Genomic DNA, 27,553 nt, shown 5'->3' on the forward strand with positions numbered 1-27,553 from the left:
TTGGCCTAGGCCATAGAGTTGGATAGAGGGCACACTTGGCCCAAAGCCTGTGTTAGCATGGACAGCGCCATTGAGGGCGTACACCATTTTGAAGTTGCCATTGCAAAGATAGGAGATAAGCTTTCTAGTACAGGGTTTCCCAAACTCAGTCCCGAGCCTGCGCCAGTAAACATTTTGGTTTATGCCCTAGCACTACACAGCCGATTCAAATAATCAAAACTTGAATCACCTGTGTAGTGCTAGGGGGAAAAAATAAACGTGCCCCCAGAGGGGCTTCAGAACCAAGTTTGGGAAACCCCGCTCAAGTACATATCTGTGGACTGCGCATATTATTGTGGCTAATAGAGATTACCTGACTAATCAGAGTGGGGATTCCCAGAGCGCGGTCAATCTCCTCCAGGCCGTCAAAGTCTTTCAGCACTGAATAGAGCTGGCTGAGCAGGGCATCCCCGTCCGAAGGCCCCTCCCCCGGCCGCAAGGGAGAACACAGCACCTCATCCTGGGAGTTACCGTAAGCCTGTCTGTGGGGAACACAACATTTCATTAAGGTCATTTAACAGATGCTCCGATCCCAGACAAGGTTCAGTAGGAAAATACAATCACATATCACAGTTATTGCAAGTAGACCCTCACAAGGTTGCCCCTATCAGCAGAATCGGTGCGAGAAAAAGTGTGGGTGTTCAATGCAAGAACACAACACAAGGTCTGAGGTTAGAGTTCAAAGATCAGACTGGAAAGGGCCGTTTGGCCAAGGAGATCACCACGGTGAATCATCTGCTGCTAGTTACCGGTTCTGGTTCCCATAAGGCCTGTGATCCACCGACATCATGCGGTCAGGCCACGGGGCTGTCTGATTGGGCAGTGCCTGCTGTCCTGGGTAGGGAGGACCAGCCATCTCCATATCGGATTGCACTGTTCAACAGACATTATGAAAAGACTCAGAATAACTTCAATTATGGGCTTCATATGGCTCTAGATGGATACAGAGACAATAGAGACGTTTGTGTGTTTGGAGAAACAGCGGCAAGTTGTGAATGTGTGTGTGGAAAAACAAGGGCAAAGTGTGCGTGGAAAAATGGGCAAAGTGTGTGTGGCGAAAGGTGGGCAGCACCAGCACCTACCGTTTCCCATCATCTGCATTGGGACCATCTGTCTGGGTCCAGGCTGCTGGTTGCTGGGCCTCATGGGGACTCCAGCTGAGATGTTGGGCACTATGCGACCATCAGGCCCCATTCTCTGCTGCAGAGCCTGGCCCATTGGCCCCTGAGGACCCCAACCCTGCTGCATGCTAGCCTGGGGCAAGCCTGGGACAGGGGGAAAGAAGTGATCCTGGCTCAGCTTACAAACACTGAAACTGGACCCTACGGTCTCTGGTCAAAATTAGTGCACTATATAGGGAATAGGGTGCCATTTGGGACTGATCCTATATCTAATAACACAGAGCACATCTCTTAAATTTGCACTAGACATTTTGATGGTAATGCTTAATGAATTTTTAGACGACTCACCTGGGTTGCCCATGTTAGCCTGGTTCTGCAACATTCCGTGGTTTCCCATCATGGCTTGCTGCTGCATGACAGAGTAGGGGCTGCTGTTCCTGGGAGGAGGGAAGGGTCGGGGAGAACCATGGGCAGACATGTTGGACTGATCCAGGGACATACTGCGGACAGGGGGCCGTTGGCCTAGCTGACCCATCCTGGGACCATTGAAGTCTGGGAGCACAATACAGAAAAGGTTACACAATCATCTTACTAAACGATACTGGCTTGACCAAACAATATTTTCCCCAAAAGTGGGACAAAGTAGGTAGAAGTTGCCCCTAACTAACTGCTGACACCAGGTCAGATATTCTTTATGATGAAGGTTATTAAGATTTGGGGAGGGTAAGCTGATCTCAGATCTGTGGTTAAGGGCTACTACCATCTCATGCTCCTTGGGTTTCTTCCCAAATGGCACCCTATTCTCTATACAGTGTACTACTTTGACCAGGGCCCATAGGGAAGAGGGTGCCATTTGGGATGCAGCCTAGAACAGATAAGAGCAGGGGTGTGGTCAACTCACGTCCTGGGCCCATGCCTGGGAAGGCCTTCTGCTGTGTGTTGGTGCCCGTGGGACTGCTGTTGTTCTCTGTCATCTGCAGGATGTCGTTGATGATGGACTGCTTGTCTACGTTGGTGGGCAGAGACACAGGTCTGGACTGCTGTTGGTGGTGCTGGCCTGAGAAGAGCTGCTGCTGCTGGCGACACTGCAGATCATCCAAGATGTCTTCCAGCGCACTAGACTGCATGCACACACACAGAAAGACGCAGACAAGTCTTATATGCATTAGAGTAGACTTCAGGACCAGACATGAGTAGGATAGTAGAATGTGGGAGACAGTGTCCATGAGCATTTAGAACATCTGACTACTATGTACATAAATAATATATAGATATTATGGAACATCTTTTACACAATACTCCACATTCAAATGTTTAAAAAAAAATGTTGATTGCCTTCCAATCAACAAAACCAGTGCATAGCTAGCCTAGGCTAATTACTGTACCCAACATCACTGAGAATGAGCTACATTTTGCATTTAAATATGATAGCAGAGAAAAAGAGTGAGAGAGAAAGAGGCCTACAGACAGGAATGGAATCTTCCTGCTCAGGCCATTTCATACAGGCAGGCCAATGAATAGAGGGGAGGATATAAATAGCAAGCTGAACTAATGAGGTCATGTATGATGTAAGGCTGCTCTGCCCTCCGATCCGCACGGCTCCCAGCTCTACTCTGCCCTCCTCCCTGTGCACTGCACGTCTGCATGCCAGGGTGACCTGCTGTTGGTTAGTTCCTGTTCCACCTCCTGCCTCCTCTCGGGCAGTGTCCCGATTCTCTAACAATCTCCCAAAGTGTGCACTTACACACTTCCAGTCATGATCTAAAAATATTGGATTGGAGTAAACATTGGCTGAAGTGGAGTCTTCACCATTGTTAAAAATGGTGTGTACAAGTGCACCCTTTGGGAAAACTCACATATTGTGGCTATGCTAAAAGAGATCTGTGAATGTAGTGTATTTCGGGAGATTTATTTGCGCTCCCCAAATTTCACCACGCTCACTCACTTCATTAACTCTTGGAAGTGCTTGCACAAAGGATAGTAACATCTCATCCTGTGTTCTTGGAATCTGTGGCTATGCTAAAAGAGATCTGTGAATGTAGTGTATTTCGGGAGATTTAAAAAAATATATATATGGCATAAAAAAATATGTTATCTTATGCTCAATATTCTCATCTGAGATGAATCTCTGTAGCTTCCCAAGAGGAAATGTGTAGCCTAACTTACAACTAAAGGTTGTAGTTTTTACCTCCCCATCCATCCACCCATCTCTTATCCCTTGAACACAGATTTTCTACAACCTCTACCTCCTACTTCAGACTCTCGATCAGTGGTTGTGTCCCTATTCCCTATAGCGCACCACCTTTGACCAGGACCCATAGGGGGAATAGGGTATCATTTGGGACGCAGGCAGTGTATCATGACAATACACATTGTTGCTCTACTGACCTGGTCTGCCATGTTGTATCCCGGGTCGTGCTTCTCAGTCTTCACATTGGCCAGCTTCATCTCTGTCCCGGGCTCCATCTTGATGCCTTTCTCCTGCATGGTGTTGTCATCCTTGTCCAGCAGGTAGCGCAGCAGCGCATTGTCCTTCTTCTTGGGGCTGATGGACTCCTGCTTGGTGGCCATCTCAGCCATGGTGGCAGCCATACTGTCTGGTCCTCCCTGGTCCTGCTGGCCCTGACCCAGCTCCTTCCCTGTGGCCTCAGCTGTCAGTTTGGCCAGCTCCACCGGGGACGTGCTGTTCTGGAGGAGTCTATGGAGGATCTTGTGTTTCTCCTTCAGCGAGGTGGAGTGGTTGTTCTGGCCACCTGGTCCCATCCCGGGATCCTTACAGTTGGGCTCCCCTCCCCCAGGGGCCCCATGGGGCGAGCAGGGCTCCATGTGCTCTGACTTGTTGGTGAGTAGCTGCAGGAGCTTGGTGTGGCCCTTACTGTTGAGGAGCCTGTTCTGGGCCTCGGTTAGCTCTCCTCCTGATCCTCCAAAAGGCTTGAGGGTGTCATCTTTCGACTTCCTCTGCTCCACGTTCTCCCTCTCCTCCCCGTCTGGCTGGGACTGCTCCCCGTATGCTCCAAACATCTCCATCTCTCTCTCAGACGTGCAGCTGCTGCGGTTGGCCAGCTGGCTGGAGTTGAGGTTGGGGTTACTAGTGCTGCTAGCTCCACCACTACCAGGGGGACTCTGCATCTGCAGCATGCTGCCTGGCTTCCTGTCAGGTGACCCTATGGACTGCCCCTGCTGGGAGACCCCGTGGCATTCGCTGAGGGCCTGAAGGGCGTTGAGGGAGCTGTTACCAATGTAGACACTGTGGTTGTTCCCCACCCCTGTGCTGTTACACACCCCTAGTGGAGAGTGCAGGCTGCCCGTTGGGGAGAAGGGTCCTGTGGGAAGAACGTGGGGGCAACCCGCCACACTGGGGCTCTGGCGGTGGCGTGGGGACACCATGGTACCACCGCCACTTTGACCCCCCTGAGAGGTCACACTGGGGCTGCCCTGCGACGGGCTGTTCATCCCCATCTTGAGTGCATAGTTGCTGCTACCCCGAGGAGTGGGAGAACGGTTCATAGCCCCCTGGCATCTGTAACGTCCACCCATGGTGGCCATGTTGGTATTGCTGCCAACCATTGTGTCATGTCCCCCCAACCCTGGGGACAGCCCACCCACACTGGGAGGAGTCAGTGAAGACACAGCTTTCATTGGCTGCTTCCCCATCCCCTGTCCCTGGGCAGACATGTCTGGGTTCATCCCACACACCGTCTGCTCCCTGGAAGAGGGCAAAACAAATAGACACACAGCTTTAGGGATGGAGATGGACATAAGCATAGGCTCAATCCCAAATGGCACCCTATTACCTATATAGTGAAGTGATCACAGCCCTATAGGCCCTAGTCAGAAGTAGTGCACTATAAAGGAAATAAGGTGCCATTTGGAATGCAAACATACTTTAGGAAGCCGTTTTCAGTCATTCTGGCTAAACTATAGAAAAGCATAAAATGGCATTCACTGTCAACGTTCTCCTTTCACACAGTACTACTTCCATGACGGACACTGATAAAAGATCATGTAGGCGAATAACTAAAGTTCCCTCCTATGAGACGGCGCAAACTCAAATGCCAGTGGAGTCTCCAGTCCACAGCTATAACGCAGTACGCACAGAGCGGGCTTTAGCAGCTTCAGGCACAGTTAAAAACAAAGGCGTCATTGTGCACGGCACTGAAGCAACATTATGAGTTTCAGAATGAGACAAGAAAGCGCCAAGTTTGCAGTTGATCCACTCATTCTCAACAACAGTCCTGTTATTGTTTCCTGTTCCTGTCGAGCTCTGCCCCAAGGCCGCCAGATAAACGGGTGAAACACTGGGTTTGCTTCCGAAATGGCACCCTATTTCCTTGATAGTGCCACTACTTCAGAGTGCACCTCACAGAGCGCTCGTCAAAAGCAGTGCACTATAGAGGGAATAGGGTGCCATTTATTAGCTGTGGCAAGAGATGAACTGAGCCACCGTTGTGTGGATGCACCCATAGAAATAGAATCAGTAGAACGGCCCAGGGTCCATGTCAATGGCTGCTGAGGCCCAAACATTGGGGGTTGAACTAGAGCAGGGGTCGTCAACCTTCTCTTGCCCAGGGACCCCCTCCCAGGCAAACCAGTGACCCCAAACATACGTTAGCATTTTTTATGTCATGACTTATCAGGTAAATGATAATTGCGAGGTAATCAACATTTTAAAAAGGAATAGATTTGGAAGATAATGTAGGGGGTGAAAAATAATGACACTATAATTGTAAACAGTAATATTGCCTATTAGCTGGAAAAGTAACTCCAAACACATTTTCGCTAAGAGCAGCTGTTTAAACAAATGTTAGTCATTTGTCCAATTCAAGAAAGCTTACATACACTACCATTCAAACGTTTGGGATCACTTACAAATGTCCTTGTTCTTGAAAGAAAAGCACATTTTTGTCCATTAAAATAACATCAAAAGGAACAGAAATAAAGTGTATACATTGTTAATGATTATTGTAGCTGGAAACGGCTGATTTTGAATGGAATATCTACATATGTGTACAGAGGCCCATTACCACCAACCATCCCTCCTGTGTTCCAATGGCACGTTGTGTTAGCTAATCCAAGTTTATAATTTTAAAAGGCTAATTGATCATTAGAAAACCCTCCTGTTGCACAGCTGAAAACAGTTGTTCTGAATAAGAAGCAATAAAACTGGCCTTTAGACTAGTTGAGTATCTGGAGCATCAGCAATTGTGGGTTCGATTACAAGCTCAAAATGGCTAGAAATAAATAACTTTCTTCTGAAACTCATCAGTCTATTCTTGTTCTGAGAAATTAAGGCTATTCCATGAAAGAAATTGCCAAGAAACTGAAGATCCCGTGCAACGCTGTGTACACAGAACAGCGCAAACTGGCACTAACCAGAATAGAAAGAGGAGTCGGAGGCCCTGGTGTTCAACTGAGCAAGAGGACAAGTACATTTGTGTGTCGTGTTTGTGAAACAGACATCTCACAAGTCCTCAACTGGCAGCTTAATTAAATAGTACCCGCAAAACACCAGTCTCAACGTCAAGTGAAGATGCGATTCTGGGATGCTGTCCTTTTAGGCAGTTTTGCAAAGAAAAATCCATACAGACATGCCAATAAAAAGAAAAGATGGGCAAAAGAACACAGACACTGGACAGAGGAACTCTGCCTAGAAGGACAGCATCCCGGAGTCACCTCTTCACTGTTGACATTGAGACGGGTGTTTTGCGGGTACTATTTAATTAAGCTGCCAGTTGGACTTGAGGAGTCTTTTTTTGTTTTGTTTACAGTAGTGCATGTCATATACTCCAGTTAGTGTTATTTGAACTACAGTTGAAGTCAGGCGTTTACATACACCTTAGCCTAATATATTTAAAAACTCTGTTTTTCACAATACCTGACATTTAATCCTAGTAATAATTCCCTGTCTTAGGTCAGTTAGGATCACCACTTTACTTTTAGAATGTGAAATGTCAGAATAATTGTAGAGATAATGATTTAATTCCGCTTTTATTTCTTTCATCACATTCCCAGTGGGTCAGAAGTTCATACACTCAATTAGTATTTGGTAGCATTGACTTGAATTGTTGGGTGAAACGTTTTGGGTATCCTTTCACAAGCTTCCCACAATAAATTGGGTAAATTTTGGCCCATTCCTCCTGACAGAGCTGGTGTAACTGAGTCAGGTTTGTAGGCCTCCTTGCTTGCACACGCTTTTTCAGTTCTGCTCACAAATTTTCTATGGGATTGAGGTCAGGGTTTTGTGATGGCCACTCCAATACCTTGACTTTGTTGTCCTTAAGCCATTTTGCCGCAACTTAGGAAGTATGCTTGGGGTCATCGTACATTTGGAAGACCCATTTGACATCAAGCTTCAACTTCCTGACTGATGTCTTGAGATGTTGCTTCAATATATCCACATAATCTTTTTACCTCATGATGCCACCTATTTTGTGAAGTGCACCAGTCCCTCCTGCAGGAAAGCACCCCCACAACATGATGCTGCCACCCCCGTGCTTCACAGTTGGGATGGTGTTCTTCGGCTTGCAAGGTACCCCCGTTTTCCTCAACATAACGATGGTCATTATGGCCAAACAGTTCTATTTTTGTTTCATCAGACCAGAGGACATTTCTTTGTCTCCATGTGCAGTATAATCTTTGTCCCCATGTGCAGTTGCAAACCTTAGTCTGGCTTTTTTAATGGCGGTTTTGGAGCAGTGGCTTCTTCCTTGCTGAGCGGCCTTTCAGGTTCTGTCAATATAGGACTCATTTTACTGTGGATATATATACTTTTGTACCCGTCTCCTCCAGCATCTTCACAATGTTCTTTGCTGTTGTTCTGGGATTGATTTACACTTTTTGCACCAAAGTTTGTTCATCTCTAGGAGACAGAACGCGTCTCCTTCCTGACTGGTATGACGGCTGCATGGTCCCATGGTGTTTATACTTGCGTACTACTGTTTGTACAGATGAACATGGTACCTTCAGGCATTTGGAAATTGCTCCCAAGGATGAACCAGACTTGGAAGTCTACAATTTTAGCTGATTTCTTTTGATTTTCCCCTGATGTCAAGCAAAGAGGCACTGAGTTTGAAGGTAGGCCTTGAAATACATCCACAGGTACACCTCCAATTGACTCAAATGATGTCAATTAGCCAATCAGAAGCTTCTAAAGCCATGACATCATTTTCTGGAATTTTCCAAACTATTTAAAGGCAGTCAATTTAGTGTATGTAAACTTCTGACCCACTGGAATTGTGATAGAGTGAATTATAAAATTAAATCATCTGTCTGTAAACAATTGTTGGAAAATTGACTTGTGTCATGCACAAAGTAGATGTCCTAACCTACTTGCCAAAACTATAGTTTGTTAACCAGAAATTTGTGGAGTGGTTGAAAAACGAGTTAATGACTCCAACCTAAGTGAAAGTAAACTTCCGACTTCAACTGTATATTAGGAGTTGTGAAATGAAGCTGACATCATTAGAAATAATATATTCTTATTTTCTACTGTAGATAAACAATATTTTTGTTAGTTATGTTGTTGCAAGCAATTAGAACTAAAGACAATGAAATAAAAACATTCACATTTTTTATATTTTCACAGCTCCCCCTGAAGTACCTCCGTGACCCCTGGTTGAATAACCCTGAACTAGAGAGAGGTGGTGTTCAGATGAGACGTACCTCTGTAGGATGTGGAGGGACATGTAGAGCTGAGGTTCGTTGGTGGCAGGGGAGCGCACCAGCTTGCTCTTGGTGTGAGCCGACACAATGGTACCGTCAGACAGGGAGAAGCGATACAGAGGGCTGAACGCATGGCCCTGTCTCAGGACTGGAGAGAGAGGGATGGAGAGAGTGAGAGATATGGGGGAGAGAGATTTAATGACATGCTTTCAAATTTGGGCATTCATCAACTGAGGATCAAAGGCCTAGAGATCCCGTGAGATGTACCTTCTTGCTGATGCTTTTTGGCAAATGACATCTCCCCGTCGTTCTGCAGGTGGAACATTTGGATACATCTCCTGACCAGGTCCTCCCAGCCTGGCTTCATGGAGGCTCTCAGCAGACTGGTGTCCAGCGACGTGATCTTACCTAAGATTGCAATGCTAAGTTAGTTTCCCCAGCTTAAATCAATGAAACTTTATTTTATTAATACATTAGCATGTTGTCACAAAGTGCTTTACAATTACCCTGCCAAAAACCCAAACAGCAAGCAAAGCAGAAAGCACAATGCTTCATTGCATTGTCTTACGTCAGATCGCGTCACTTCTACGTGACGCTCGTCCCTCAACCCATCTTTCTTGTAGGACGTGGAACTCAGCTCTAAAAATCAAGATTATGTTCATCTGACTAACACTTGTTCCTAATTCTGAAAATCACTCCGCTCTCGGAAGCTATGACGCACGTGCGATTACGACGAACCATGCTGCAACTAGCAGCCTAGTGCAAGCTTGTTTGAATGGCCATACAGTAGCTAATTTGCCAGCTTGTTGATTAAGTTGTAAGACACCAAAGTTATGGGACTGTTCTCAAAAATCAGCATCTGATAGCTGGAACTGTGCCTTGCTACTTTGTGTCATTTGGCCAATGCGATAACATAGCAGAGAGCAGTCAGCTCTGCTGTAGAACTCGGTGCACTAATCACAACAGGTATCATGAAGACTGTGCATTAGCTAGAATTTCACTATGCTTAGTGGGCGTATTCAACATTGAGTATGTGAATTGGCATCGTTACCATTGATTTGAAACCGGTTCAGCCAGCAAGCAGACACATTAGCTAGCCAATTTCTGTGCACATTTTGAATTTCATAAATACTGATTCTACCACCACAAAACACCTCAACTAGACTTGGATTTAGATAGTGAAGAAGTGCTCATGAAAAAAAAACGTATATTAGTTAACGGTTTATAGTTTTTGGTAAGATTCACTCTGACTCTTGAGGATGAAAGGGGGTTCTGTGGACGATATCACCTTGGTAACATTTTCAAAAGTTAGGACAGCATATTGCCAGGTCGCAATTGTAAATGAGAACTTGTTCTCAACTTGCCTACCTGGTTAAATAAAGGTGAAATAAAAAATAAAAATTGTAGACCGACTTCTTTTTAGCTATCCCATCAGTACTTGCAAGTTATCAGACAAACGGCCTTCTGACATGAGACAATGGCTTCATTGCGCATAGGCTATTCAACTGGTGTCAGAATTGTGATCCTAATGTAGATTTCAAGCAAACATTGAATGCGAATGATGAAACTGATACCCAACCCACAGAGGTGATGAGACTTACTTAGAACAGGTGAATACAGTACAGTAGCAAAGTGGTAGTTGTCCCCTACCTTGGAGATCCTGCCTGGTGGTAAAGCTCTCGTATGTTGGGAGCATGGGCCTCTCTTTGACAGGAACCCTTCGTGCTACACAGATCAGGCAAGACTGGAAATCTTTACAAAGAGAACCAAAAACAAACATATTAAAAGCTTTACCTAGAAGTAGCCCAAGTTCATGAACATGACCAACTTATCCTCTTGGTTGGAGGCGGTAGGTGATACAACTTGATGTTCAGTTCACACCCTGCCTCAACTCTCCTGGCTACTGTCCTTACTCAATATCAACACGTCTCCATTGAATTTGAAACTATGATGCGGTTTCAATGTCAAAATATTTTTTTTTTTGCAGAATATCTTGGAAGCAGTGGCGGATGGACAGCGGTACTAAAATTAGACAAGACATATTTCCCTGGGAGCTCCAAGGGAAAGGAGGAAGTGGCAGACACTAATTAGACGTCCCATGGTCCTCTCTGAGGATGCGTCTGACGGATGACAGGAATCTAAAGGAGGACAGGACACTGGAGAGACGGAGATGAACGGAGAGGAAAGACACCCAACCCCACAGAGCTGTATTCACTAGGAACGAACGGAAACAAACAGCCCGAAGAGGGACTACCTGCACATGTCCAATAAGGAAAGCTTATTTTTCCATTGTAAAATGTTTTGCACTAATGAACGCGACCCAAGTCTACGATTTCTGTCCAAACCAAAGCTTCCACACTCCAATATGGCTGACCACAAAGTGTATTCTTGTGATAAGCATACTAATATATATATGCCATTTAGCAGACGCTTTTATCCAAAGCGTCTAATAATAGCATCCAAAATTGGAAAAACTCTAAAACTAATCATTTTAGGAATGTAGAGTGTAGTGCTCTTGAAGAGCACATGTAACATCTGACACAAACATATTAAATGTTCCATTTGGAAGATTTAGTGACATTTACTCAGATAGAAGACATCATTCCAAGAATTCAGCATTAACCCCTCGTGGGAATACAGGGCAGTGGTTAACTGATCATAAAGGTACTTCATGATGACAGTAAACATCCTTTTTCTTTTATTCACCTCTTATGACAATCATTGAATTTTCAACTCAAGTTTGATTTGATGGTCAACAAAGATTTATGTACCTTCTCCCTCCTCTTTGATGGACTTTGGCTCGGACACGGCGAAACACTGCATGGTCTCATACTTCTGCTGCACCTCCTGGTCCTGGGGCTCCTGCTCACCTCCGTCCCAGGGCCCGTGGGGGTTGACCAGCATGCGGCAGTTAAACGTGTGGCTATTCCTGTTGGGATTCTCACTGGACCGCGGTGCTCTGCAGTTCACTAGGGGGCACACACAGTGGGCAAAAGGTCAAAACGATCAACTTACTGTCCCCATTGGCACCGAATATCAAATCCTAATTTCCTGTCTCATTCATGACTGACTCATTCACTGGCGATCTAAAACCTTCTTAAAGAAGTTATGACAGCAACCCATGCTTTGGATTTGTTTACCTGGCCACTGTTTCAAATGCTATCTTTTTAGCATTTGTGACACAAATCCAATGCAAGGCAATGGTACCTATATTAGCATTTTCACACTTCATGTTCAACTCAATTAAATTACTTATAGATGATTTAGACAATCGCAAAAGTGTATATATTTGATAAATGGGTCACAGTAAGTGTGAGTGGGTACATCTCAACTCACCCAGGGACTTAGGCAGCAGTGATGGATTGATAAAGGAGTGAGAGAAAGGTGTAGTATAACTCACCGAGGGACTTGGGCAGAAGGTTCTTGATGAACTCTGCGTGGTCTCCTACGTGCAGGACGCTGTAGACGCTGGTGTTCATCAGCTCCTCCTGGTTATACTGCAGGTACTGGGTCACGTTCTCCGACACAAACACAATGTTCCCCTCCATGTTCACCACAAAGAAGAACCCGTCCAGCGCCTGTGGAGGAAGGCATTGGGAGAAGATGAGGTTTATTAGAAGAAAAAGACTTAACTGATACATACAAGATAGAAATGTGTATTTTGATATACCCAAAAACACCCATTAGGTCGGCGAGGGAGTAGAGGAAGAAGGTTATTAGTGAATTGACAGAAACTGTAAGACAGATTATCGAAAATGGGAGAAACATCAGCTACCTTTGGTATATTCAGGGTTGTTATCTATTGTGTCCCAAATGATGTTCTATCCCCTATATAGTGCACATCTATGGACCAGAGTCCTATGAGGCCTGGACAGTAGTGCATAGGGAATAGGGTACCATTTGGGATGCAAGCATGGTGTTGATCCAGGGTCTGGGTTCCAATGGGTTAAGAGGAGATTTATGTGATATTACTGAGCCATTAGCCAAAGTTTTCTTAGAGCCATTACAGTGAGGATACAAAATAGATAGCCATCATCTACGGAATAATATATATATATATATATATATATATATATATATATATATATATATATATATATATTTTTTTTTTTTAAACACCCGTATGTATCCATTACGAAGAGAAAAGGGCATAAGAAGTTAAGTTCCACACAACATTATAGTCAATTACGGCTGAGCAGCACAAAGCTACCATACTAAAGACATGCTTCGAGATCAAAACATTAGCAGGTAATGATCGGACGTAAAATGGGCTAGCTAGCAGCATGTGAAAAGTGAGTCTTAGTTCCAAATGGCACCTTATTTCCTTTTTACCAAGGCCCATAGGCTTCTTGTCCAATGTAGTACATGATATATATGGAATAGGATGTCATTTGGGATGCATTGTGGGCTTCATCATTAAAACATGACGGCACGCAAGTCGGACAGTCAAGTCGGAATATAACCATACAGTATAACCATGCATTACTGCATAGCGAACAGACTCAACTGAGAGCATTGTGTATCAACAGGCTCATCAACCTCAGTGAACTAAATAGCTTAGAGAAAAAGAAGTCTCAGCCAGAGACAGTGTGTGTGTGTCTCTCTCTTAGGACGGGAGAGTGTATACAAGACAGCTAGGCCATGAAATGCATTCCCTGAGCCTAAGCCTGTAATCGCTTATTCTGGCCTGGCAACAATTCACTGTCATATTAGTGGGTTTGGGTTGTACACAATGTAACTAAACTGCAATGACAAATGGGCCAAACTAGGGTAAAACTATGCTTGAAACACTGACATGATTAAAATAGGAATACTCTTCCTCTATCAACGTGCTTTAGCCATGGTGCTACAGCTGCTATTCTGTGTGCAATAGAAAACACAGTTGGAACTCCACATAGACAGAAACAGGTTTTAAAAGCTATGATTTCGGGTAAATCGCCTGTCCTCTTGGCAGCTACAGAGAGGTTTCTCAGAGTTTGCTTTATGGCCCATGGTTGGTTACCGCCAGGACTGATGAGTAATCCTCTCCTCCACCACGTCAGCAGCCCGGCTGTGAATTGTCCCTGCTCCCAACCTGCACCACTTCAAACAGCGCGGACAACCGGCCGCAGCAGTTATATTTAGAGTCTGTGTCAATGCCATGACGTAGGCCATTTCAAATGGCACCCTATTCACTATGTGGGGAATAGGGTGCCATTTGGGATGCAAACACTGTCTGAATGCAGAAGCGTATGAGCCAGAGGGAGAATAAATACCCACTGACAACAGATTAGACAGAACTGGAGAATAACACTGGCAGCCACTCGCTGATTACCACTTTTTCTGCTTATAGATAGAGGGACCCCTCTGTCTGTCGTCAAATGAGGACCAGGCTAGTGCATTGGTGAACAACTTGTCCTGACGAAGACCCAGTTTTGAGTCGAAATGTTGTCTCATTACACATTTTGGGAGCATTATACCAGTGTGAGGATTTACTTTTTGTTCTATTGTGCATTACCAAACTTGCTGGGCCGTTAGTTACAACCCTATGCAGGTGGAGTTATACAACCCTACATATTTTAAATGTGCCGATTTCACAAGTACTGCTAATCATGTGACTTGTGTGTGTTCAAGGTAAAGGATCACATGATTCAACGTGAGTCAGTGTTGTGAATAGTGTGCATTGCTCACACCCACCTCGAGCATCATTGGTCCAAGAGCGTCTTTGTCAATAACACTTTGGCCTGTTGACGAGACGTGTGCTTTCTGTACCTCCTCTGCATTGGTAGTAGTTGTTTTCTCTGCAGGGTTGGAGAGAGGGGAGGGAGAGAGTGAGGGGGGAGAGGGAGGTTGTTAGACATGTTTCACTAGTTAACATGTAATCACGTCAGCCCCAGCACAGCCATTGCAAAGGGAGAGTTGTGTTGAAAGAAAACATGACTAGTTAAATATACCACAGTCTAAACAAAAATCCTGAGATGGGAGGATCAAAAAGACAATGAGAATAATTTGTCATTCAAACTAACAGAATCCTGTCAACAGAACATTATTATTATTTTTTTTTAAATAAGTGGTTTGTGTGGGTGCTGATTAATTTCTAGGAAGCACTCATTTGACCAACCCTGAGAATGATTTACAACAAGTTGTTGTTGTGTTAATATTATTTAGTCTGGGACAACTGATAATCATTAGCAGCATTATTTTTTTATATTTTTTTTAAGTCTCCCACAGTCTATACCTAGCCAAGTGCAAACAGTAAACCACCATACTGTTGATGTACTTGGGAATGTGTGTGTTGACTTAAATACCAGTGTGCATCATTGAATGTTTGGATATTGTATTAATGCCTCAATAGGCCCGTCCGTCCCATCCAGTCATCCTCCCCTCCGGAGCTCCTCTTCCCCCCTCCCATATTTCTCCCTCGTACTGTGGTGTCATTGGTTGGTGCCACTAGAGTCAAGCTGTCCTCTGTCTGTACTGTCTGCCTCAATAGGGTACATAGCTGACATTCCTGTCCACCAACTACCACTACATTAACTGTAGCAAAAATATTACAATCTTTGATTAATTCTCTAAACTCAGGGGTGGAAGTAACAAATTACAACTACTCACGTTCCTGTAATTGAAGAGCTTTTCGGTGTACTTTCAAAACCATCCATTACAGACTACAATCTTTTTTTTAAAGGATACACATCATGGCAAGCATAAAGTTTGCACCTTTTGTAGCAGCTAGAACTGTTCACTTGTTTGTCAGTGACAAGTAACATGACCAGATGGACCAATACAATTCCATTTCACGCATTGCGCCAAAACGGCCCAATCACAGCTGTGTATGCAAACCAAATGAAGATCGATAGCAGGATTTTCTAGCAGTAAAAACAAAAGTAGCCATGTGCCATGAAAAAAAAGGTTTCCTAATCAACTTCAAAAATAAATGGAGCCTAACGAGATTGGGCAGGTTCAGGAGACAACACACAGAGACCAAGCCAGTGGCCGGGTCTTCTAAAGACCATGAGGAAGGAAATCCCTGGCCGAATCTCAAAGAACACTTCAGCTTCAAACAGAGAACAAGGTGTATTTATGGAATCTTAAGCTCTGCTTACCAAAGATGGTGGAGGTGGCTGCCTTCAAAAACTGTCAAACTTGAGGAAACATGTAGTGGTACGAAAAGTAAAGTCCTAAATATATGTTATCGCCATGGATGGCGTTTGTTATGTAAACTATGTAGCTAACAAAGTGTTGCTACTAGCCAGTTGCATTCAATCTGTAGCATAATGCTAATGTTAGCTAGCTCATCCGGTTGCTAACTAGTTAAAAGCTAGACCTGACCAACATCTTTACACAGCTGAAGGAACTATAAGCTGTAGAGCGGGCTACTACCACATTGACATTATGGTAGCTAGTAACCTCAGCAAAAAATAAATAAAACGTCCCTTTTTCAGGACCCTGTCTTTCAAAGATCATTTGTAAAAATCCCAAAAACTTCATAGATCTTCATTGTAAAGGGTTTAAACACAGTTTCCCATGCGTGTTCATTGAACCATAAACAATTAATGAACATGCACCTGTGGAACGGTCGTTAAGACACTAACAGCTTACAGACGGTAGGCAATTAAGGTCACAGTTATGAAAACGTAGGACACTAAAGAGGCCTTTCTACTGACTCTGAAAAACACCAAAAGAAAGATGCCCAGGGTCCCTGCTCATCTGCGTGAATGTGCCTTATGCCTCCTTGCAGCATGCCTGAGGACTGCAGATGTGGCCAGGGCAATAAATTGCAATGTCCGTACTGTGAGACGCCCAAAAGAGCACTACAGGGAGACGGGATGGACAGCTGATCGTCCCCGCAGTAGCAGACCACGTGTAATACCTGCACAGGATTGGTACACCCGAACATCACACATGCAGGACAGGTACAGGAAGGCAACAACAACTACCCGAGTTACACCAGGAACGCACACTCTCTCCATTAGTGCTCAGAATCTCCGCAATAGGCTGAGAGAGGCTGGACTGAGGGCTTGTAGGCTTTTTCTAAGGCAGGTCCTCACCAGACATCACCGGCAACAATGTCACCCATGGGCACAAACCCACCGTCGCTGGACCAGACAGGTCTGGCAAAAAGTCCTCTTCAATGACGAGTCACGGTTTTGTCTCACCAGGGGTGATAGTCAGATTTGCGTTTATCATCAAAGGAATGACCGTTACGAGGCTTGTACTCTGGAGCAGGATCGATTTGGAGGTGGAGGGTCCGTCATGGTCTGAGGCAGTGTGTCACAGCATCATCGGACTGAGCTTGTTGTCGTTGCAGGCACTCTCAGCGCTGTGCATTACAGGGAAGACATCCTCCTCCCTGATGTGGTACCCTTCCTGCAGGCTCATCCTGACATGACCCTCCAGCATGACAATGCCACCAGCCACACTAGTCCAATCTGTGCGTTATTTCCTGCAAGACAAGAATGTCAATGTTCTGCCATGGCCAGCGAAGAGCCCAGATCTCAATCCCATTGAGCACGTCTGGGACCTGTTGGATTGGAGGGTGAAGGCTAGGGCCATTCCCCCCAGAAATGTCAGAGAACTTGCAGGTGGAAGAGGGGGAAACATCAGACAGCATGAACTGGCAAATCTGGTGCAGTCCGCCTCCCGGGTGGCGCAGTGCTAGCTGTGCCACTAGAGACTCTGGGTTCGGGCCCAGGCTCTGTCGCGGGAGGCCCATGGGGCGGCACACAATTGGCCTAGCGTTGTCCAGGTTAGGGAGGGTTTGGCCGGTAGGGAAATCCTTGTCTCATCGCGTACTAGCGACTCCTGTGGCGGGCCGGGCGCAGTGCATGCTAACCAAGGTTGCCAGGTGCACGGTGTTTCCTCCGACACATTGGTGCGGTTGGCTTCCGGGTTGGATGGCGCTGTGTTAAGAAGCAGTGCGGCTTGGTTGGGTTGTGTATTGGAGGACGCATGACTTTCAACCTTCGTCTCTCTCAAGACCGTACGGGAGTTGTAGCGATGAGACAAGATAGTAGCTACTAAACAATTGGATACCACGAAATTGGTGGAAAAGGGGTAAAATGCACAAAAAAAAGGTTCTACTTGACTCTAGATTCCATGATGGCAGAATAGACGGATGCACAGTTAATACAATTTTACAACACATTTCTTGGTAGCCCAAAAAATATTACTATCAGGTTGTAAATCACAGCTGGCCTTGTACATCGTTTGCTGCCTCCACCCAGTCAGTAAGCACGGTTGGTTTCAATGACAAAAATGGACGAATGTAACTAAGGCAGAGATTGATTTTATTGACAAACTAGCAAGGGCAATAATCACAAGTCAGTTATACCATGGCTAATAAGCTAGCATATCCATTTATCTAGCAAGCTAAAAACCCGGAGCCTAACATTAGCTAGCTCCTGGGAGGATGTCATGTCATCAAAAGAGTGGGTGAGTGACCGACTTCCCCAACCCCCCCCCCCCCCCCCTCATATTATTTTCCGTGGCCACAGCTAGAGATGCAGGTGTCACTTGGTTAGCAAGGAAGAAATGTGAATCGCTTTTCTAGATAGCCATTCTAAACTTGATCGACTGTTCTTCAGTTAGCATCTCTTGCATTCGTAAATTCACTCTGGATATCTACTCCAATTTCAGAGCACTGGGTTTATTTCAAGGCCTGAGTGTGCCAGAACGCAAAATAACTGAGTAATATAGGAATGCGCAAAATCTGCTGAATATGACCAGTGTCAGTAAACGTTGGCAAAACAAAAAGTCATTGCCAGTGTTGCCAGCAGCACAGTTAGTCACTATCGCTCTAGATAACATGTAGAGACAGCCTAACCAACACTGCTGGGGTGGCAGGTAGCCTAGTGGTTAGAGCGTTGGGCCAGTAACCGAAAGGTTGCAAGATCAAATCCCCGAGCTGACAAGGTCTGTCGTTCTGCCCCTGAACAAGGCACTGTTCCTAGGCCGTCTTCGTAAATAATTATTTGTTCTTAACCTGACTTGCTTAGTTAGTTATAGGAGGTTAAGGATAGGTTAGGAGGTAAAAAAAAAAATTTAAAACACCATCCAAACCTTGAAGCAAGGGGAAGAAAATTATGTGGATGTATTGAAGAAACATCTCATGACATCAGTTAGGAAATGGATCTTCCAAAGTTGTGGCAAAATGGCTTAAGAACAACAAAGTCAAGGTATTGAGTGGCCATCACGAAGCCCGGAGCTCAATCCCATAGAAAATGTGTGGGCAAAACTGAAATGTTGCTTCAATATATACACAGAATTTTCCTCCTCTTTTGTGAAGTGCACCAGACAATGACGGCCACGGAACAGTGCCTTGTTCAGAACGACAGATTTGTTTTACCTTGTCAGCTCGGGGATTTGATCATGCAACCTTTCGGTTACTAGTCCAACGCTCTAACCACTAGGCTAGAAGCCTCCCCCTTTTCCTCCAAACATGACGATGGTCATTATTGCCAAACAGTTCCATTTTTGTTTCATCAGAACAGAGGACATTTCTCCAAAAAGTATTATATTATATATATATATATATATATATATATTTGTCCCCATGTGCAGTTGCAAACCATAGTCTGGCTTTTTTTATGACAGTTTGAGCAGTTGCTTCTTCCTTGCTGAGCGGCCGTTCAGGTTATGTCAATATAGGACTCGTTTTACTGTGGATATAGATACTTTTGTACCAATTTTCTCCAGCATCGTCACCAGGTCCTTTGCTGTTGTTCTGGGATTGATTTTCACCAAAGTACGTTCATCTCTAGGAGACAGAACGAGTCTCCTTCCTGAGTGGTATGACGGCTGCGTGGTCCCATGGTGTTTATACTTGCGTACTAAACAGATGAACGTGGTACCTTCAAAAAAATATTCTGTGGTCTTGGCTGATTTATTTTCTGTCAAGCAAAGAGGCACTGAGTTTGAAGGTAGGCCTTGAAATAAATCCACATATACACCTCCAATTGACTCAAATTATATCAATTAGCCTAACAGAAGCTTCTAAAGCCATGACATCATTTTCTGTAATTTTCCAGGCACAGTCAACTTAGTGTATGTAAACTTCTGACCCACTGGAATTGTGACTTACAAGTACAGTGAATTACAAGTGCAATAATCTGTCTGTAAATAATTGTTGGAAAAATTACTTGTGTCATGCACAAAGTAGATGTCCTAACCGACTTCCCGAAACTATAGTTTGTTATCAAGAAATTTGTGGACTTGTTGCAAAACGAGTTATTGACTCCAACCTAAGTGTATGTAAACTTCCGACTTCAACTGCATAATTAATACAGTAGGCCGTCTCTCTCCCCCTCTCCTAGTTTCCTCTGAGTCTTACATCACATTGCTCATCATTATATAATCCAGTCAGTGAATAACAGCCTGCTTTTCATTATCATCAAGAAGAGGGTCTCATCTGATCTTCCACTGTGTGTGCGTGCGCATCTGCTCGGCTGTTGTCTGCCCTTCAAGCAGACACACACACACACAAACGCAGCTGGCTGAAATACACGCGCAGTCCTGCTCGCTCACACACACATGAAATGTACATTAAGTGTGGTATTTTGAAGAAAGCAAGTGATTGTTGTGACAGAGGAATGTGTGTGCTTACAATGGAGGGGAATTAACTCAATATTAGAAAAGGGTCAATAAAGTCAAATAAAGCCTTACCCTGCTCTTTTATTTGACGAATCTGCTTCACAGTTTCTTTCAAGATTGCACATTTGTCCGGCTTGACATTGAAGTTGTCAATGTCATTGATGTTTGCAAAGATCAACTCCGCCAGTTCTTCAATGTATTTGTTTTCATGCTCCCGGTTTGGTTTTTCCATGCTCCTCTTGGGGCTGTGGAGACAGAGACCGAGGTAAGACAACCAACAACCCAGGGCAAGTGAACAACACTGATTAGGAAAAAGACTTTCACAGCAATATGTGTGGTGTCTTTTTATCAAAACTTAAGCAAGCAATTTAGTTAGCCTATACATGTACTTAAGATTAATAGATGGCAAGAAAGAAAAAAACATGTAATTCTGTATTCTGTCGTTGCACGATGGCACCCTATTCTCTACAAAGTGCAATTATTTTGATCACGTTCTGATCAAAACTAGTGCACTAAATAGGGAATAGGGTGCCATTTTGAATGGCGACATGCTCTCCGTATGACCGGTGTATAACCTGACTGCTGAATGACCTTCTAGAGCTTTACAATGGAAATGGATCCTTAACTAAGTTTGTGTTGAGGCATAGGTGTGCGCGCACATATTGGAGAGGGATCTGTAAGAGCCCTAATTAAAAGTAGTGCACTATATAGGGGGAATAGGATGCCATTTGCGACGCATACTATGGTTGTGTTTGTTTGACAGCTGATCTTACCTGGGCCCCAGGAGATCCGGGCCACATTCTTTCCGCTTCAGAGACTCTCCCCTGGCAGCAGGGTCGGGGGTGTTGTCCCCCGCACTACTCATCTTCAGCAAATACCAACTACAGAAAGAGAGAGCAGAAGACACCATTAAGGCTCAAGCCTGACGAAGACCTTCAGGTTGAAACGTTGCAATAAACTGCTGGAGCATTAATCAGTATACTTGTATCTACAAATTAGAGGTCGACCGATTAATCGGAATGGCCGATTAATTAGGGCCGATTTCAAGTTTTCGTAAATCGTAAATCTGTATTTTTGGCCGCCGATTTTTATACCTTTATTTAACTAGGCAAGTCAGTTAAGAACACGTTCTTATTTTCTATGACGGCCTAGGAACGGTGGGTTAACGGCCTTGTTCAGGGGCAGAACGACAGATTTTCACCTTGTCAGCTCAGTGGATCCAATCTTGCAACCGTAAAGTTAACTGGTCCAACACTCTAACCATTGCACTCCAAAAGGAGCCTGCCTGTTACGCGAATGCAGTAGAAGCCAAGGTAAATTGCTAGCTGGCATTAAACTTATCTTGTAAAAAACAATCAATCATACTCATTAGTTATAACTACTAATCCTGTTTAGCAGGCAATATTAACCAGGTGAAATTGTGTAATTTCTCTTGCGTTCATTGCACGCAGAGTCAGGGTATATGCAACAGTTTGGGATGCCTGGCTCATTGCGAAATAATTTGCCAGAATTTTACTTAATTATGACATAACATTGAAGGTTGTGCAATGGAACAAGAATATTTAGACTTAGGTATGCCACCCGTTAGATAAAATACCGAACGGTTCTGTATTTCACTGAAATAGTAAACGTTTCGTTTTTGAAATTATATTAATGACCAAAGGCTCGTATTTCTGTGTGCTATTATGTTATAATTAAGTCTGATTTGATAGAGCAGTCTGACTGAGCAGCAGCAGGCTCATAATCATTCATTCAAACAGCACTTTTGTGCGTTTTGCCAGCAGCTCTTCACAAGCACAGCGCTGTTTATGACTTCAAGCCTATCAGGCTAATGGCTGGTGTAACCAATGTGAAATGGCTAGCTAGTTAGCTGGGTGTGCGCTAATACCATTTGTAACGTCACTCGCTTTTAGATTTGGAGTAGTTATTCCCCTTGCGCTGCAAGGGCCGCGGCTTTTGTGGAGCGATGGGTAACGATGCTTTGAGTGTGGCTGTTGACAATGTGTTCCTGGTTCGAGCCCAGGTAGGGGCCATTTGAAATACAAATGGTAGAGAGAGAAATAGTCCTATAAATACTATATTAACCACAACCTAAAACCTCTTACCTTGGAATATTGTTAAAAGGAACCACCAACTTTCATATGTTCATGTTCTGAGCAAGGAACTTAGCTTTTTTACATGGCACACATTTTTACACGGCACATACATGGCACATATTGCATATTGGCACATATTACTTTCTTCTCCAACACTTTGTTTTTGCACTAATTAAACCAAATTGAACAGGTTTCATTATTTGAGGCTAAATTGTTTTTATTGATGTATTATAATAAAGTTAAAATAAGTGTTAATTCAATATTGTTGTAATTGTCATTATTACAAATAAATAATAAAATATCGGCCGATTAATCGGCATTCGGCTTTTGGGTCCTCCAATAAATCGGTATTGGCGTTGAAAAATCATGAAATCGGTCAACATCTACTACCAATATTTTATCCATTCATTTTTTTCTACCCTAGCACCTGCAAGTTACTGGATGTCTGTACAATACATTTGCCTTTTAGGACAATGAGCAACCCAGAGACTAGCTACATCATTAATTACTTGCTACTTTTATCTCTTAGCCGCATTTTTTGAAACTGCACTGTCGGTTAGGGGCTCGTAAGTAAGCATTTCACTGTAAGGTCTACACCTGTTGTATTCGGCACATGTGACTAATAAAATTTGATCATGCCGTTAAAATTGAATTGGAGAGATGTTGCGAATCATCATTGTACTCACAAAATGTGTTGACAGCAGCTAGTGAACCTATGAGAGACTGAGATGGGTTTTAATCATGACTGTCAGCCACAGATCTAGTACACGGCATCCCACAATAAGCTACGTTGTGTGGGAAGGCTAATTGTAAGAGGTGTCAATGTTTACCTCAGCATAAGGCAATTTGTGTGGCTGCGTTATAGCATGGGCTTCGGTTTAACACGTCTCTCATCAAATCCAAGCAGAAGGTGGAAGACCCGAGTGTATGGCCACCGTGCGTTTCTGCTGCATTTGCAGCCGAGGTACCCCTCCCCCCACTAGTCTGTTTGTCCAAGACCCTTCCCCGGTCAATGCTCTGTTTGTCCATTACAGAAAGTAATGCCGCATTTCCACCAGTGTTTTACCCAAAATGCTCAGCTTCCATCTACCCAGGCCGGCACCCGTATCTCACTGGGCCATGGCTCTGGTGCATCTGCTTTCACTTGAGGCCAAAGCCAGGCCACTGGTTCAGCCTGCATTTACATTACTAATGGCTGACTGAATTTTAACACCTTCTCACAAAGCAACTGTTTTGATTATACAGAGGTTGTTGATTCTGCTCTTCACAAGTCCTCACTGTCAGCTCTAGCTATGGAAACAATTTCTCTAGTATAGTATATACACTGACTGGTGCAACACTGGTGTTACAGTCAAAAAGCAGCATAAGAGCACCTCAAAGGGTATATAACCAGGCCAGACCAAACAATATTGGAGACTTCACCCTGCCTGCATCCCACATTGCACCCAATTCCCTTTATAGTAGGGCTCTGGTCAAAAGCAGTGCACTTTAAAGGGAATAGGGTGCAATTTGGGACAAAGCACCTTAGTAGTCCAAACAGAACTCTTTCCTTGTACCCAGTATGTGTGGATGGCAACTAGGCTGACATTCAGGTCCTGCATTGGCTAATACTTGAAAAGTAACAATAAGAGATCTGTCAACAACAAGGGGCTGTGAACTATTGGTTTGTTCAGATCTCCATTTGCTTTTGCTGAAGCAGTAGCTATTCTTCTTGGAGTCCACACAAATACATGAAACAACAGTGGTACACAGAGACAAGAACAGTCACGCAAATAACTCTTAAAAACAGAGGATAATCACAACAACTGATCTGAATAGACAGATTCCCGTGGCCTCATTCAAAATGGAACTGCTTTAGCCAGAATGATGGTTATAAGCAAAACGCATCACAGATTTCTGACTAAATGTGAAAATACACTTCTACGGTGATCTGTATCTACCCGGGGGACAATTTAAATAAATTAATCATAATAAATACCCCAATTCCTGAATAAATATATCCCAAATGAAAACAGCAAAAGCATATTATGTACAGTGAGGTTTCATTACATATGCGACAGTGTGGCCACCTAGCTGGTCTTTAGGGCAGTGGTGGTGTCAGCTAGCCTAGCGTTGAGCTGATCTGCTGGTGGAGCAGCAGACTAAATTACTAACAGGACAGCACATCACCTGACCATTACATAACACACAGCCGGGACCTGCCACTGAGCAGATGAGAGGAGTAGAGGGCCGGCTGGAGCAAATCTCCCTGCTCATCTAAATGAATAATCAGCCCACAGATCCTTACTGAGAGTACAATGGCCCCATTCGATCAGAAGGATGAGAGAGAGGAGGGGAGTGGGAGGAGTCTCAATCTACTTCTTTCATGTATGCATGCTTAGCAAATTTATACAGGAAGGAATCATTAGGGCTAATCACTTGATCAGTTAAATATATGAGAGAGAGAGAGCTTATCAAAGCTCTCATGAAACAAAACAGATCATACAATCATCTTGAGACGCAGTGATTATGGCAATCAACATGTCCATGTTAAACCATGCAGGGAAACATGTTTCCTTGCTCATATTGATGGGTCATTAATTACAAGACATTCTCACTGTAAAGCTTCAACTGATTGGGTATAAATGTAAAGCTGTACTGTAGGCATTAGATAACAGTGAGAATATTGAAGACATCAGCCACTGTCCCATTTAGACTGTAGCACTTTCCGTGGTGCTGAGAAAAGTAGCTTTGAGTTTAAAGTCAGAGCAGGTGTTTGGGAGAATATAATATTATGTAATAGAACGCTATATAGCCTACCCTGTGAAACAGCCTCTGATCCTGATGAAGAGACAACAAGAGATGCCCTCCTAAAGGTAATGGTAGTACAATACAACAGAGGCATGGTCACACATGACTCTCAGTAAACAGAGCCCTATAGGTCCTGGTCAAAAGTAGTGCTCCACACAGGGAATAGAGTGTCGTTTGGGACGCAATCCATTGCAAAACAGCCTGCTATTTGACTGGCTGCTTGCTCTAAATGCATGGACAGAGCCTACATCCTCATTCCATTACAAGGTAGCAGCTAAATGCATTCAGAAGTTACAAATCATTTCAGAATGTTGGCCATTCAGCCATTTCCACCATTGAGTAAAATAGCACACTATGGCCTTTGACTATAGTGATTTGGAGCAACGTCTTCCAACTTATAATACTTTTCACATCAGAAAAAGGGCAAAAGCCCTTTAAAAATGGTCTGATAACGTAGGAGTAACCATATGCCAGAATCCGATCATGGGTTGTAGACGATGCAGCTTTTAATGACAAATGTAGACACATTTGCAGAGATTTAGTGACATCTTCTTACTCCTCCTCGAAATGCAATGGAGGAAATGGATCTTTATGATGCCTTACATGCTGACTACACCGGGCGAGCGGATCTCATGCATATCGATTCGATCCACTCACACCAGACACGATCAGGACACGCAGGTTGAAATATCAAAACAAACTCTGAACTATATTAATTTGGGGACAGGTCGAAAGCATTAAAACATACGGCAATTTAGCTAGCTAGCTTGCTGTTGCTAGCTAATTTGTCCAGGGATATAAACATTGGGTTGTTATTTTTACCTAAAATGCACAATGTTCTCTATTCCGACAATTAATCCACAGAAACTGAGTTTGTGTCTTGTAATCTCTTCTTCAGGCTTCTTCTTTGAAATTTATATTGCAGTTGGCAACCATCTTTAAGGTGCAACTGGACCTCAGTTCATCTATCAATAACCCACATACGCTCCTAAAAAACTAAATCAGGAGAAGGGAGAGGCGGGACTTGCAGCGCATCAAGCGTCCAAACAGAAGCGCCTAGCTATGCAGATGCTCGTTGACACACTCGAGCAGTGTGGATGCAATGATTGAATAACACGTGTACATTTATTTTGCAACGCTCACGCACGTAACGCAACCGATGTGGCCAGCACATTAATCTTCCAATTTCCACAGGTCCATAACACGTGAGGGAAAGTAAGACTCTCGCTCCTCCGAAGTATAAAAATGTCCTTTTAAAAAAAAAATTATAGTATCAATGTTTTAGGCATGCTGCACGGCCTACAAAGGTGCACAACACGATTAAAACAATTGTAATTATTTTATGGTTGAAAATAACACACTACATGACAATCGATTCTCCCAAAAGCAGAACAGTGGTTTGTGTTTTGATCAGGAGGATAATCCCACTAGGAAGCAGTGATCAATCCAACGGTTCATTCTTTAAATGGCTCAGTTGATCTCTGAACTGTTTTCTTCCCTCTGCTGAAATTGTTTTTAAATGGTTTTACTTTGAGGCACTTGGCTCTAATTTCATTAGCATTGAATTGGAAGGAGAAGATGCTGGGGTGTTAGCATTTTGTGGTAGGCTTCATCACTGTTAATTCATCAAGAGTGTGCCTGCCTCGAGCAGTGATGGAACAATCTGTCCCAGCATGCTTTTTGTGAGGTCACCACCCTCCTGGGAGCTGAGAATGGGGCCACATCAGATCAACACCATGATGTCATAATCAGATGTAACTGCTCTCTTCATCACCATCATCCTCCCTGGAGAGTCAAGTTCTTTGACAAGAGTATCAAGGCTGGCCAGCACTACCAAATATAGGAATAATATAAAATCAAAATATTTCTGATCACATAGGCATGATTGCTTTCCTGCGTAACGGAGTTCAGAATAGCCTTATTGAGGATGTAGAGATACCACGCATGCAGACTGACATGATGTGGACCCTCTTAGTCAGTTCGACTGTTGGAGGATGTCTAAGCCTGTACAGAGACAGAGGTCTAAGCCTGTATAAAACCTCACGGTAACAGGGTTGAAGCCCTCCCATCAGACATATACACTAGGTATTAAATCTTTAGTGTACATGTAGATTAGGAGCCTTCATTTTTCTGTAGCTACGTATGTTTGCAGCTGTTGTTTATCCTGTAACCTCTTCGCTGTCTGGGAGACAAAAGACATATGGACCAAAATAGACTAACACACACAGCCCAACACCACCACATTGGGTAGGCTAAAACAATGAAAATGTTCTTACT

At 43.9% G+C, this 27,553-nt stretch overlaps 1 protein-coding gene across 6 annotated transcripts in view; it reads right to left on the minus strand.

Moving 5' to 3' along the window:
• LOC124041900 (nuclear receptor coactivator 2-like) overlaps positions 1–27,553 on the minus strand; it is a 52,306-nt gene that overhangs the window by 14,219 nt on the left and 10,534 nt on the right. For all 6 annotated transcript variants that reach the window (XM_046360033.1, XM_046360031.1, XM_046360032.1 and 3 more), the window contains 14 exons: positions 21,164–21,271; positions 20,463–20,635; positions 14,499–14,602; positions 12,223–12,400; positions 11,594–11,791; positions 10,473–10,574; positions 9,090–9,230; positions 8,823–8,970; positions 3,549–4,866; positions 2,062–2,281; positions 1,509–1,712; positions 1,122–1,304; positions 789–912; positions 353–521 (listed from right to left, as the gene is read on the minus strand). In XM_046360033.1, coding sequence (XP_046215989.1) covers positions 353–521; positions 789–912; positions 1,122–1,304; positions 1,509–1,712; positions 2,062–2,281; positions 3,549–4,866; positions 8,823–8,970; positions 9,090–9,230; positions 10,473–10,574; positions 11,594–11,791; positions 12,223–12,400; positions 14,499–14,602; positions 20,463–20,635; positions 21,164–21,255 — 3,354 coding nt within the window. In that variant the 5' untranslated portion in view covers positions 21,256–21,271. The remainder of the gene's footprint in view (positions 1–352; positions 522–788; positions 913–1,121; positions 1,305–1,508; positions 1,713–2,061; positions 2,282–3,548; positions 4,867–8,822; positions 8,971–9,089; positions 9,231–10,472; positions 10,575–11,593; positions 11,792–12,222; positions 12,401–14,498; positions 14,603–20,462; positions 20,636–21,163; positions 21,272–27,553) is intronic.

The sequence above is a fragment of the Oncorhynchus gorbuscha genome, linkage group LG08, assembly GCF_021184085.1.
Source record: "Oncorhynchus gorbuscha isolate QuinsamMale2020 ecotype Even-year linkage group LG08, OgorEven_v1.0, whole genome shotgun sequence".
NCBI lineage: Eukaryota > Metazoa > Chordata > Actinopteri > Salmoniformes > Salmonidae > Oncorhynchus > Oncorhynchus gorbuscha.